Raw genomic sequence first — 16276 nt, 5'->3', positions numbered from 1 at the left:
CTGAATTAAAAGCATCACTTTAAACATCATTTATGTCTACAGAAATATTTTCGACAGTGACCAGTGAGATAATGACAATGATCAGTAGCACTACATACAAAACTGATATAAACTCTTATCCTACTGATACAACCGTAACAAATAACCCTACAAGTACAATAGCATTTGATATGACTACAGAACAAACCATATCCACAACAACAATATCGACATCAATTGTACCAACTGACTCGATATCCCATACTACAGCTGTCCCAACAACTAGCACAGAAGAAAACACAACTACGGCAATTCCATCTAACACAGCAGAATATACAACTACCGTCATCCCAATAACTAGCACAGTAGAATACACAACTACCGCCTTCCCAAAAACAAGCACAACAGAATACACAACTACCGCCTTCCCAACAACTAGCACAACAGAATACATAACTACCGCCTTCCCAACAACTAGCACAGCAGATTATACAACTACCGCCTTCCAAACAACTAGAACAACAGAATACACAACTACCGCCTTCCCAACAACTAGCACAACAGAATACACAACTACTGCCTTCCCAACAACTAGCACAACAGAATACACAACTACCGCCTTCCCAACAACTAGCACAACAGAATACACAACTACCGCCTTCCCAACAACTAGCACAACAGAATACATAACTACCGCCTTCCCAACAACTAGCACAGCATATTATACAACTACCGCCTTCCGAACAACTAGCACAACAGAATACACAACTACCGCCTTCCCAATAACTAGCACAACAGAATACACAACTACTGCCTTCCCAACAACTAGCACAGCAGAATACACAACTACCGCCTTCCCAACAACTAGCTCAGTAGGATACCCAACTACCACTGAAAAAACAACTAGAACAGCTGAATCCACTACTACTACGGAACAAACAACTAGCTCAGCAGAATCTACTACTACCACTGAACCAACATCTAGCACAAAAAAAAACACTACTATTGCGGAACCAACAACTAGCACAACAGAATCCACTACTACCGCTGAAACAACAACTAGCACAACAGAATCCACTACTACCGCTGAAACAACAACTAGCACAGCAGAATCTACTACTACCGCTGAAATAAGAACTAGCACAGCAGAATCTACTACTACCGCTGAAACAACAACTACCACAGCAGAATCCACTACTACCACTAAACAAATAACTAGCACTGCAGAATCCACTACTATTGCGGAACAAACAACTAGCACAGCAGAATCTACTACTACCGCCGAACCAACAACTAGCACTGCAGAATCCACTACTACCAATGAACCAACAACTAGCACTGCAGAATCTACTACTACCACCGAACCAACAACTAGCACTGCAGAATCCACTACAACCGCTGAACAAACAACTAGCACTGCAGAATCCACTACTACCACTGAACCAACAACTAGCACAGCAGAATCTACTACTACCAATAAACAAACAATTAGCACAGCAGAATCTACTACTACCACTGAACAAACAACTAGTACAGCAGAATCGACTACTACCACTGAACAAACAACTAGCACAGCAGAATCTACTACTACCACCGAACCAACAACTAGTACAGCAGAATCTACTACTACCACCGAACAAACAACTAGTACAGCTGAATCTACTACTACCACTGAACAAACAACTAGCACTGCAGAATCTACTACTACCACCGAACCAACAACTAGCACTGCAGAATCCACTACAACCGCTGAACAAACAACTAGCACTGCAGAATCCACTACTACCACTGAACCAACAACTAGCACAGCAGAATCTACTACTACCGCTAAACCAACAACTAGCACTGCAGAATCCACTACAACCGCTGAACCAACAACTAGCACAGCAGAATCCACTACTACCACTGAACCAACAACTAGCACTGCAGAATCCACTACAACCGCTGAACAAACAACTAGCACTGCAGAATCCACTACTACAAATGAACAAACAACTAGCACAGCAGAATCCACTACAACCAATGAACCAACAACTAGCACAGCAGAATCTACTACTACCACCGAACCAATAACTAGCACAGCAGAATCAACTACAACCGCTGAACCAACAACTAGCACAGCAGAATCTACTACTACCGCCGAACCAACAACTAGCACTGCAGAATCCACTACAACCGCTGAACAAACAACTAGCATTGCAGAATCCACTACTACCAATGAACTAACAACTAGCACTGCAGAATCTACTACTACCACCGAACCAACAAGTAGCACTGCAGAATCCACTACTACCACCAAACCAACAACTAGCACTGCAGAATCCACTACAACCGCTGAACAAACAACTAGCACAGCAGAATTTACTACTACCACCGAACCAACAACTAGTACAGCAGAATCTACTACTACCACTGAACCAACAACTAGTACAGCTGAATCTACTACTACCACTGAACAAACAACTAGCACCGCAGAATCTACTACTACCACCGAACCAACAACTAGCACTGCAGAATCCACTACAACCGCTGAACAAACAACTAGCACTGCAGAATCCACTACTACCACTGAACCAACAACTAGCACAGCAGAATCTACTACTACCGCTGAACCAACAAATAGCACAGCAGAATCTACTACTACCACTGAACAAACAACTAGCACTGCAGAATCCACTACAACCGCTGAACCAACAACTAGCACAGCAGAATCCACTACTACCACTGAACCAACAACTAGCACTGCAGAATCCACTACAACCGCTGAACAAACAACTAGCACTGCAGAATCCACTACTACAAATGAACAAACAACTAGCACAGCAGAATCCACTACAACCAATGAACCAACAACTAGCACAGCAGAATCTACTACTACCACCAAACCAACAACTAGCACACCAGAATCAACTACAACCGCTGAACCAAAAACTAGCACAGCAGAATCTACTACTACCGCCGAACCAACAACTAGCACTGCAGAATCCACTACAACCGCTGAACAAACAACTAGCACTGCAGAATCCACTACTACCAATGAACTAACAACTAGCACTGCAGAATCTACTACTACCACCGAACCAACAAGTAGCACTGCAGAATCCACTACTACCACCAAACCAACAACTAGCACTGCAGAATCCACTACAACCGCTGAACAAACAACTAGCACAGCAGAATTTACTACAACCAGCGAACCAACAACTAGCACTGCAGAATCCACTACAACCGCTGAACAAACAACTAGCCCTACAGAATCCACTACTACCACTGAACCAACAACTAGCACAGCAGAATCTATTACTACCACCGAACCAACAACTAGCACTGCAGAATCTACTACTACCAATGAACCAACAACTAGCACAGCAGAATCTACTACTACCACTGAACCAACAACTAGCACAGCAGAATCTACTACTACCACCGAACCAAAAACTAGCACAGCAGAATCTACTACTACCACCGAACCAACAACTAGCACTACAGAATCCACTACTACCACCGAACCAACAACTAGCACTGCAGAATCCACTACAACCGCTGAACAAACAACTAGCACTGCAGAATCCACTACTACCACTGAACAAACAACTAGTACAGCAGAATCCACTACTACCACTGTACAAACATTTAGCACTGCAGAATCCACTACTACCAATGAACAAACAACTAGCACTGCAGAATCTACTACTACCAATGAAGAAACAACTAGCACTGCAGAATCCACTACTACCGCTGAACCAACAACTAGCACTGCAGAATCTACTACTACCACCGAACCAACAACTAGCACTGCAGAATCCACTACAACAGCTGAACAAACAACTAGCACTGCAGAATCCACTACTACCACTGAACCAACAACTAGCACAGCAGAATCTACTACTACCAATAAACAAACAATTAGCACAGCAGAATCTACTACTACCACTGAACAAACAACTAGTACAGCAGAATCGACTACTACCACTGAACAAACAACTAGCACAGCAGAATCTACTACTACCACCGAACCAACAACTAGTACAGCAGAATCTACTACTACCACCGAACCAACAACTAGTACAGCTGAATCTACTACTACCACTGAACAAACAACTAGCACTGCAGAATCTACTACTACCACCGAACCAACAACTAGCACTGCAGAATCCACTACAACCGCTGAACAAACAACTAGCACTGCAGAATCCACTACTACCACTGAACCAACAACTAGCACTGCAGAATCCACTACTACCACTGAACCAACAACTAGCACTGCAGAATCCACTACTACCACTGAACCAACAACTAGCACAGCAGAATCCACTACTACCACCGAACCAACAACTAGCACTGCAGAATCCACTACAACCGCTGAACAAACAACTAGCACTGCAGAATCCACTACTACCACTGAACCAACAACTACCACAGCAGAATCTACTACTACCGCTGAACCAACAAATAGCACAGCAGAATCTACTACTACCACTGAACAAACAACTAGCACTGCAGAATCCACTACAACCGCTGAACCAACAACTAGCACAGCAGAATCCACTACTACCACTGAACCAACAACTAGCACTGCAGAATCCACTACAACCGCTGAACAAACAACTAGCACTGCAGAATCCACTACAACCAATGAACCAACAACTAGCACAGCAGAATCTACTACTACCACCAAACCAACAACTAGCACAGCAGAATCAACTACAACCGCTAAACCAAAAACTAGCACAGCAGAATCTACTACTACCGCCGAACCAACAACTAGCACTGCAGAATCCACTACAACCGCTGAACAAACAACTAGCACTGCAGAATCCACTACTACCAATGAACTAACAACTAGCACTGCAGAATCTACTACTACCAACGAACCAACAAGTAGCACTGCAGAATCCACTACTACCACCAAACCAACAACTAGCACTGCAGAATCCACTACAACCGCTGAACAAACAACTAGCACAGCAGAATTTACTACTACCACCGAACCAACAACTAGCACTGCAGAATCCACTACAACCGCTGAACAAACAACTAGCCCTACAGAATCCACTACTACCACTGAACCAACAACTAGCACAGCAGAATCTACTACTACCACCGAACCAACAACTAGCACTGCAGAATCTACTACTACCAATGAACCAACAACTAGCACAGCAGAATCTACTACTACCACTGAACCAACAACTAGCACAGCAGAATCTACTACTACCACCGAACCAAAAACTAGCACAGCAGAATCTACTACTACCACCGAACCAACAACTAGCACTACAGAATCCACTACTACCACCGAACCAACAACTAGCACTGCAGAATCCACTACAACCGCTGAACAAACAACTAGCACTGCAGAATCCACTACTACCACTGAACAAACAACTAGTACAGCAGAATCCACTACTACCACTGTACAAACATTTAGCACTGCAGAATCTACTACTACCAATGAACAAACAACTAGCACTGCAGAATCCACTACTACCAATGAAGAAACAACTAGCACTGCAGAATCCACTACTACCTCTGAACCAACAACTAGCACTGCAGAATCTACTACTACCACCGAACCAACAACTAGCACTGCAGAATCCACTACAACAGCTGAACAAACAACTAGCACTGCAGAATCCACTACTACCACTGAACCAACAACTAGCACAGCAGAATCTACTACTACCAATAAACAAACAATTAGCACAGCAGAATCTACTACTACCACTGAACAAACAACTAGTACAGCACAATCGACTACTACCACTGAACAAACAACTAGCACAGCAGAATCTACTACTACCACCGAACCAACAACTAGTACAGCAGAATCTACTACTACCACCGAACCAGCAACTAGTACAGCTGAATCTACTACTACCACTGAACAAACAACTAGCACTGCAGAATCTACTACTACCACCGAACCAACAACTAGCACTGCAGAATCCACTACAACCGCTGAACAAACAACTAGCACTGCAGAATCCACTACTACCACTGAACCAACAACTAGCACTGCAGAATCCACTACTACCACTGAACCAACAACTAGCACTGCAGAATCCACTACTACCACTGAACCAACAACTAGCACAGCAGAATCCACTACTACCACCGAACCAACAACTAGCACTGCAGAATCCACTACTACCAATGAACTAACAACAAGCACTGCAGAATCTACTACTACCACCGAACCAACAAGTAGCACTGCAGAATCCACTACTACCACCAAACCAACAACTAGCACTGCAGAATCCACTACAACCGCTGAACAAACAACTAGCACAGCAGAATTTACTACTACCACCGAACCAACAACTAGCACTGCAGAATCCACTACTACCACTGAACAAACAACTAGCACAGCAGAATCTACTACTACCACCGAACCAACAACTAGTACAGCAGAATCTACTACTACCACCGAACCAACAACTAGTACAGCTGAATCTACTACTACCGCTGAACAAACAACTAGCACCGCAGAATCTACTACTACAACCGAACCAACAACTAGCACTGCAGAATCATCTACAACCGCTGAACAAACAACTAGCACTGCAGAATCCACTACTACCACTGAACCAACAACTAGCACATCAGAATCTACTACTACCGCTGAACCAACAAATAGCACAGCAGAATCTACTACTACCACTGAACAAACAACTAGCACCGCAGAATCTACTACTACCGCTGAACCAACAAATAGCACAGCAGAATCTACTACTACCACTGAACAAACAACTACCACAGCAGAATCTACTACTACCACTGAACAAACAACTAGCACCGCAGAATCTACTACTACCACCGAACCAACAACTAGCACTGCAGAATCCACTACAACCGCTGAACAAACAACTAGCACTGCAGAATCCACTACTACCACTGAACCAACAACTAGCACAGCAGAATCTACCACTACCGCTGAACCAACAAATAGCACAGCAGAATCTACTACTACCACTGAACAAACAACTAGCACTGCAGAATCCACTACAACCGCTGAACCAACAACTAGCACAGCAGAATCCACTACTACCACTGAACCAACAACTAGCACTGCAGAATCCACTACAACCGCTGAACAAACAACTAGCACTGCAGAATCCACTACTACAAATGAACAAACAACTAGCACAGCAGAATCCACTACAACCAATGAACCAACAACTAGCACAGCAGAATCTACTACTACCACCGAACCAACAACTAGCACAGCAGAATCAACTACAACCGCTGAACCAAAAACTAGCACAGCAGAATCTACTACTACAGCCGAACCAACAACTAGCACTGCAGAATCCACTACAACCGCTGAACAAACAACTAGCACTGCAGAATCCACTACTACCAATGAACTAACAACTAGCACTGCAGAATCTACTACTACCACCGAACCAAAAACTAGCACAGCAGAATCCACTACTACCACCAAACCAACAACTAGCACTGCAGAATCCACTACAACCGCTGAACAAACAACTAGCACAGCAGAATTTACTACTACCACCGAACCAACAACTAGCACTGCAGAATCCACTACAACCGCTGAACAAACAACTAGCCCTACAGAATCCACTACTAACACTGAACCAACAACTAGCACAGCAGAATCTACTACTACCACCGAACCAACAACTAGCACTGCAGAATCTACTACTACCAATGAACCAACAACTAGCACAGCAGAATCTACTACTACCACTGAACCAACAACTAGCACAGCAGAATCTACTACTACCACCGAACCAAAAACTAGCACAGCAGAATCTACTACTACCACCGAACCAACAACTAGCACTACAGAATCCACTACTACCACCGAACCAACAACTAGCACTGCAGAATCCACTACAACCGCTGAACAAACAACTAGCACTGCAGAATCGACTACTACCACTGAACAAACTAGTACAGCAGAATCCACTACTACCACTGTACAAACATTTAGCACTGCAGAATCCACTACTACCAATGAACAAACAACTAGCACTGCAGAATCCACTACTACCAATGAACAAACAACTAGCACTGCAGAATCCACTACTACCGCTGAACCAACAACTAGCACTGCAGAATCCACTACAACCGCTGAACAAACAACTAGCACTGCAGAATCCACTACTACCACTGAACCAACAACTAGCACAGCAGAATCTACTACTACCAATAAACAAACAATTAGCACAGCAGAATCTACTACTACCACTGAACAAACAACTAGTACAGAAGAATCGACTACTACCACTGAACAAACAACTAGCACAGCAGAATCTACTACTACCACCGAACCAACAACTAGTACAGCAGAATCTACTACTACCACCGAACCAACAACTAGTACAGCTGAATCTACTACTACCACTGAACAAACAACTAGCACTGCAGAATCTACTACTACCACCGAACCAACAACTAGCACTGCAGAATCCACTACAACCGCTGAACAAACAACTAGCACTGCAGAATCCACTACTACCACTGAACCAACAACTAGCACTGCAGAATCCACTACTACCACTGAACCAACAACTAGCACTGCAGAATCCACTACTACCACTGAACCAACAACTAGCACAGCAGAATCCACTACTACCACCGAACCAACAACTAGCACTGCAGAATCCACTACTACCAATGAACTAACAACAAGCACTGCAGAATCTACTACTACCACCGAACCAACAAGTAGCACTGCAGAATCCACTACTACCACCAAACCAACAACTAGCACTGCAGAATCCACTACAACCGCTGAACAAACAACTAGCACAGCAGAATTTACTACTACCACCGAACCAACAACTAGCACTGCAGAATCCACTACTACCACTGAACAAACAACTAGCACAGCAGAATCTACTACTACCACCGAACCAACAACTAGTACAGCAGAATCTACTACTACCACCGAACCAACAACTAGTACAGCTGAATCTACTACTACCGCTGAACAAACAACTAGCACCGCAGAATCTACTACTACAACCGAACCAACAACTAGCACTGCAGAATCCACTACAACCGCTGAACAAACAACTAGCACTGCAGAATCCACTACTACCACTGAACCAACAACTAGCACAGCAGAATCTACTACTACCGCTGAACCAACAAATAGCACAGCAGAATCTACTACTACCACTGAACAAACAACTAGCACCGCAGAATCTACTACTACCGCTGAACCAACAACTAGCACAGCAGAATCTACTACTACCGCTGAACCAACAAATAGCACAGCAGAATCTACTACTACCACTGAACAAACAACTAGCACCGCAGAATCTACTACTACCGCTGAACCAACAAATAGCACAGCAGAATCTACTACTACCACTGAACAAACAACTACCACAGCAGAATCTACTACTACCACTGAACAAACAACTAGCACCGCAGAATCTACTACTACCACCGAACCAACAACTAGCACTGCAGAATCCACTACAACCGCTGAACAAACAACTAGCACTGCAGAATCCACTACTACCACTGAACCAACAACTAGCACAGCAGAATCTACCACTACCGCTGAACCAACAAATAGCACAGCAGAATCTACTACTACCACTGAACAAACAACTAGCACTGCAGAATCCACTACAACCGCTGAACCAACAACTAGCACAGCAGAATCCACTACTACCACTGAACCAACAACTAGCACTGCAGAATCCACTACAACCGCTGAACAAACAACTAGCACTGCAGAATCCACTACTACAAATGAACAAACAACTAGCACAGCAGAATCCACTACAACCAATGAACCAACAACTAGCACAGCAGAATCTACTACTACCACCGAACCAACAACTAGCACAGCAGAATCAACTACAACCGCTGAACCAAAAACTAGCACAGCAGAATCTACTACTACCGCCGAACCAACAACTAGCACTGCAGAATCCACTACAACCGCTGAACAAACAACTAGCACTGCAGAATCCACTACTACCAATGAACTAACAACTAGCACTGCAGAATCTACTACTACCACCGAACCAAAAACTAGCACAGCAGAATCCACTACTACCACCAAACCAACAACTAGCACTGCAGAATCCACTACAACCGCTGAACAAACAACTAGCACAGCAGAATTTACTACTACCACCGAACCAACAACTAGCACTGCAGAATCCACTACAACCGCTGAACAAACAACTAGCACTGCAGAATCGACTACTACCACTGAACAAACTAGTACAGCAGAATCCACTACTACCACTGTACAAACATTTAGCACTGCAGAATCCACTACTACCAATGAACAAACAACTAGCACTGCAGAATCCACTACTACCAATGAACAAACAACTAGCACTGCAGAATCCACTACTACCGCTGAACCAACAACTAGCACTGCAGAATCCACTACAACCGCTGAACAAACAACTAGCACTGCAGAATCCACTACTACCACTGAACCAACAACTAGCACAGCAGAATCTACTACTACCAATAAACAAACAATTAGCACAGCAGAATCTACTACTACCACTGAACAAACAACTAGTACAGAAGAATCGACTACTACCACTGAACAAACAACTAGCACAGCAGAATCTACTACTACCACCGAACCAACAACTAGTACAGCAGAATCTACTACTACCACCGAACCAACAACTAGTACAGCTGAATCTACTACTACCACTGAACAAACAACTAGCACTGCAGAATCTACTACTACCACCGAACCAACAACTAGCACTGCAGAATCCACTACAACCGCTGAACAAACAACTAGCACTGCAGAATCCACTACTACCACTGAACCAACAACTAGCACTGCAGAATCCACTACTACCACTGAACCAACAACTAGCACTGCAGAATCCACTACTACCACTGAACCAACAACTAGCACAGCAGAATCCACTACTACCACCGAACCAACAACTAGCACTGCAGAATCCACTACTACCAATGAACTAACAACTAGCACTGCAGAATCTACTACTACCACCGAACCAACAAGTAGCACTGCAGAATCCACTACTACCACCAAACCAACAACTAGCACTGCAGAATCCACTACAACCGCTGAACAAACAACTAGCACAGCAGAATTTACTACTACCACCGAACCAACAACTAGCACTGCAGAATCCACTACTACCACTGAACCAACAACTAGCACAGCAGAATCTACTACTACCACCAAACCAACAACTAGTACAGCAGAATCTACTACTACCACCGAACCAACAACTAGTACAGCTGAATCTACTACTACCACTGAACAAACAACTAGCACTGCAGAATCTACTACTACCACCGAACCAACAACTAGCACTGCAGAATCCACTACAACCGCTGAACAAACAACTAGCACTGCAGAATCCACTACTACCACTGAAACAACAACTAGCACTGCAGAATCCACTACAACCGCTGAACAAACAACTAGCACAGCAGAATTTACTACTACCACCGAACCAACAACTAGCACTGCAGAATCCACTACAACCGCTGAACAAACAACTAGCACTACAGAATCCACTACTACCACTGAACCAACAACTAGCACCACAGAATCTACTACTACCACCGAACCAACAACTAGCACTGCAGAATCTACTACTACCAATGAACCAACAACTAGCACAGCAGAATCTACTTCTACCACTGAACCAACAACTAGCACAGCAGAATCTACTACTACCACCGAACCAAAAAATAGCACAGCAGAATCTACTACTACCACCGAACCAACAACTAGCACTACAGAATCCACTACTACCACCGAACCAACAACTAGCACTGCAGAATCCACTACAACCGCTGAACAAACAACTAGCACTGCAGAATCCACTACTACCACTGAACAAACAACTAGTACAGCAGAATCCACTACTGCCACTGAACCAACAACTAGCACAGTAGATTTCACTACAACCAATGAACCAACAACTAGCACAGCAGAATCCACTACTACCAATGAACAAACAACTAGCACAGCAGAATCTACTACTACAACTGAACAAACAACTAGTACAGCAGAATCCACTACTACCAATGAACAAACATTTAGCACTGCAGAATCCACTACTACCAATGAACATACAACTAGCACTGCAGAATCCACTACTACCAATGAACAAACAACTAGCACTGCAGAATCCACTACAACCGCTGAACAAACAACTAGCACTGCAGAATCCACTACTACCAATGAACTATCAACTAGCACAGCAGAATCTACTACTACCACCGAACCAACAACTAGCACTGCAGAATCCACTACTACCACCGAACCAACAACTAGCACTGCAGAATCCACTACAACCGCTGAACAAACAACTAGCACAGCAGAATCTACTACTACCACCGAACCAACAACTAGCACTGCAGAATCCACTACAACCGCTGAACAAACAACTGGCACTGCAGAATCCACTACAACCGCTGAACAAACAACTGGCACTGCAAAATCCACTACTACCAATGAACTAACAACGAGCACAGCAGAATCTACTACAACCGCTGAACAAACAACTAGCACTGCAGAATCCACTACTACCACTGAACCAACAACTAGCACAGTAGATTTCACTACAACCAATGAACCAACAACTAGCACAGCAGAATCCACTACTACCAATGAACAAACAACTAGCACAGCAGAATCTACTACTACAACTGAACAAACAACTAGTACAGCAGAATCCACTACTACCAATGAACAAACATTTAGCACTGCAGAATCCACTACTACCAATGAACTAACAACTAGCACTGCAGAATCCACTACTACCAATGAACAAACAACTAGCACTGCAGAATCCACTACTACCAATGAACCAACAACTAGCACAGCAGAATCTACTACTACCAATGAACAAACAACTAGCACTGCAGAAACCACTACTACCACTGAACCAACAACTAGCACAGCAGAATCTACTACTACCACTGAACAAACAACTAGCACAGCAGAATCTACTACTACCACTGAACAAACAACTAGTACAGCAGAAACCACTACTACCACTGAACCAACAACTAGCACAGCAGAATCCACTACTACCACTGAACTAACAATTAGCACAACAGAAACCACTACTACTGCGGAACAAACAACTAGCACAGCAGAATCTACTACTACCACTGAACCTACAACTAGCACAACAGAAACCACTACTACCACTGAACCAACAACTAGTACAGCAGAATCCACTACTACCACTGAACCAACAACTAGCACAGCAGAATCCACTACTACCACTGAACCAACAACTAGTACAGCAGAATCCACTACTACCACTGAACAAACAACTAGCACAGCAGAATCCACTACTACTGCGAAACAAAAAACTAGCACAGCAGAATCTACTACTACCGCTGAACCAACAACTAGCACAACAGAATCCACTACTACCACTGAACCAAAAACTAGCACTGCAGAATCCACTACTACCACTGAACCAACAACTAGCACAGCGGAATCCACTAGAACTCCTGAACCAACAACTAGCACAGCAGAATCTACTACTACCGCTGAACCAACAACTAGCACAGCAGAATCTACTACTACCACTGAACAAACAACTAGTACAGCAGAATCCACTACTACCACTGAACCAACAATTAGCACAACAGAAACCACTACTACTGCGGAACAAACAACTAGCATAGCAGAATCTACTACTACTGCGGAACAAACAACTAGCACAGCAGAATCTACTACTACCACTGAACCTACAACTAGCACAACAGAAACCACTACTACCACTGAACCAACAACTAGTACAGCAGAATCCACTACTACCACTGAACCAACAACTAGCACAGCAGAATCCACTACTACCACTGAACCAACAACTAGTACAGCAGAATCCACTACTACCACTGAACAAACAACTAGCACAGCAGAATCCACTACTACTGCGAAACAAAAAACTAGCACAGCAGAATCTACTACTACCGCTGAACCAACAACTAGCACAACAGAATCCACTACTACCACTGAACCAAAAACTAGCACTGCAGAATCCACTACTACCACTGAACCAACAACTAGCACAGCGGAATCCACTAGAACTCCTGAACCAACAACTAGCACAGCAGAATCTACTACTACCGCTGAACCAACAACTAGCACAGCAGAATCTACTACTACCGCTGAACCAACAACTAGCACAGCAGAATCTACTACTACCGCTGAACCAACAACTAGCAAAGCTGAATCTACTACTACCGCTGAACCAACAACTAGCACTGCAGAATCCACTACTACTACGGAACAAACAACTAGCACAGCAGAATCCACTACTACAAGTGAACCAACAACTAGAACAGCAGAATCTACTACTACCGCTGAACAAACAACTAGCACTGCAGAATCCACTACTACTGCTGAACCAACAACTAGTACAGTAGAATCCACTACTACTGCTGAACCAACAACTAGCACAACAGAAACCACTACTACTGCGGAACAAACAACTAGCACTGCAGAATCCACTACTACCGCTGAACCAACATCTAGCACAGCAGAATCCATTAATACCACTTTATTAACAACTACAACAGCAGAATTTACCACTACTGCCATCCCAACAACTTTAACATCTCAATCCACTTCTACCACCATCCCAACAACTTTAACATTACAATCCAGTACTACCGCCATCCCAACAGCTACCACACCAGAATCCACTTCTACTGTCGTCCCAACCAATACCGCAACACAATCCACTAATACCGCAACCCCAACAACCAGCATAGCAGAATTCCCTATACAGGTTATTACTACATCAGAAACAATTTCTACCACACAACGAAATACTACTTCAGAGACTAATACTTCTTCCCAACCAAGTACTACACTATCTTCCATACAACCAAGTACAGCAGAATCTACTACACATTTAGCTACTGTAGCATCAAATACTTCTACTGAAGCAATGACTATAACATTAGAAACATCAGAAGCTACTCAACCAGCTTCTGTGACATCGGAATCTACTACTGCAACAAACTTCACAACTGCGACATCAGAACTTTTTACTGATTTACGCACTACTACTGCTACAGCTACAGAATTGACTACTGTTACAGCTACAGAATTGACTACTGCTACAGGTAAAAAAAAAGGATCCATATGTAATCCAGTTTTAAATACTGGTACTATATTTTTTTAGTGTCTTGATATATACAATATTTGGTTGTTGTTGTTATTGTTTTTAACATGTATTTTTTTATTTTCTAAAATTGCAGAATATACTTACAAACATTTGAGTAATGACAAAAACATTATCATTTCTCTACCACACTGTCATTTGAATTTTTTGAATGTCATAGGCCACTAAGTCTTTTAAGACTTTTTTTATTTAGCTTATCCACTATTGCTTTCAGAACATTGTTAATAAATAACATTGCAAAGCAAAATAAAAAAAAAAAAAGATTATAATAGCTAAGACGGCTTAAGTGAACAAACTTCTGAAGCTAGGGTTAGCTCCCTAGACCAACTCAGACGTTCTTGCTGCTCTTGCACTTATCGTTCTTGTGACCATAAATATCTTTAATTCAGTTTTAATCAACAGTGTTCTTGTTTTTTTTTTTTTTTTACAAAGCTTATATCAACTGACTCTGTCTGTTTGTCTGGTAAAAATTGTTTACACGTTATTTCTCCCAGAACCATTCCCCGATCAAGTTGAAACTTCGCACAATTATTCATTATATTATTATTATTATTATATAAACCTTGTTTTTTTTTAAAAGGATTTTATATATTTTGTTTGCTTTATCTTTTAAAATACAGCGGTTAATTTAAAGTAGCCTAAGGTCTGTGATTTCTTAGATAAGAGGTTTCTCAATTAAAAAGAATTTTAACTACATCATTGGGGCATCCATGTGATAATTGACTCGTGCATGTTATTGATAATTTGAAACTCTGCTAAGTCATTGGTGGTCCTAACCCTTTCTATGCTCTAATGATTTTCGGAAAAAAAGTAGAAATTGTACGAATTTTTCAAAGCAAATGGAATAAGGCCGTTAAGCCTTCAATTTTTCTCTAACGGATTGGTACCATGACCTTTAACATTTTACAATTTTGAAGTGGAACCCTGAATGTAGAATGTATCAGGAAAAGAGAACGGATCTCTACTTTTTGTGTGGAACATGAAAATAAACCAACTTTTTTAATTTGTAAAGAAAGAGTAGCTGTTTTAAAAACAAACAATATATAAACACATTACACAGCAAATATGGCTGCGTTCTTGGTTTGAGCCGCGAATAAAAGTTTGTTAAACTACGTCTAGAGATTGGAGGA

At 42.6% G+C, this 16276-nt stretch overlaps 1 protein-coding gene and 1 long non-coding RNA gene across 9 annotated transcripts in view; one reads left to right on the top strand and one right to left on the bottom strand.

Moving 5' to 3' along the window:
• LOC106059772 (mucin-16-like) overlaps nt 1–16276 on the top strand; it is a 172223-nt gene that overhangs the window by 67601 nt on the left and 88346 nt on the right. For all 5 annotated transcript variants that reach the window (XM_056003652.1, XM_056003651.1, XM_056003654.1 and 2 more), the window contains one exon: nt 43–15087. In XM_056003652.1, the coding sequence (XP_055859627.1) occupies nt 43–15087 (15045 nt within the window). The remainder of the gene's footprint in view (nt 1–42; nt 15088–16276) is intronic.
• LOC129921631 (uncharacterized) overlaps nt 1–16276 on the bottom strand; it is a 151658-nt gene that overhangs the window by 102124 nt on the left and 33258 nt on the right. The window lies entirely within an intron of this gene.

This window comes from Biomphalaria glabrata, chromosome 11 (assembly GCF_947242115.1).
Source record: "Biomphalaria glabrata chromosome 11, xgBioGlab47.1, whole genome shotgun sequence".
NCBI lineage: Eukaryota > Metazoa > Mollusca > Gastropoda > Planorbidae > Biomphalaria > Biomphalaria glabrata.
Note: the sequence above shows the minus strand (reverse complement) of the source record. Positions and strands in the feature narration are given on the sequence as shown.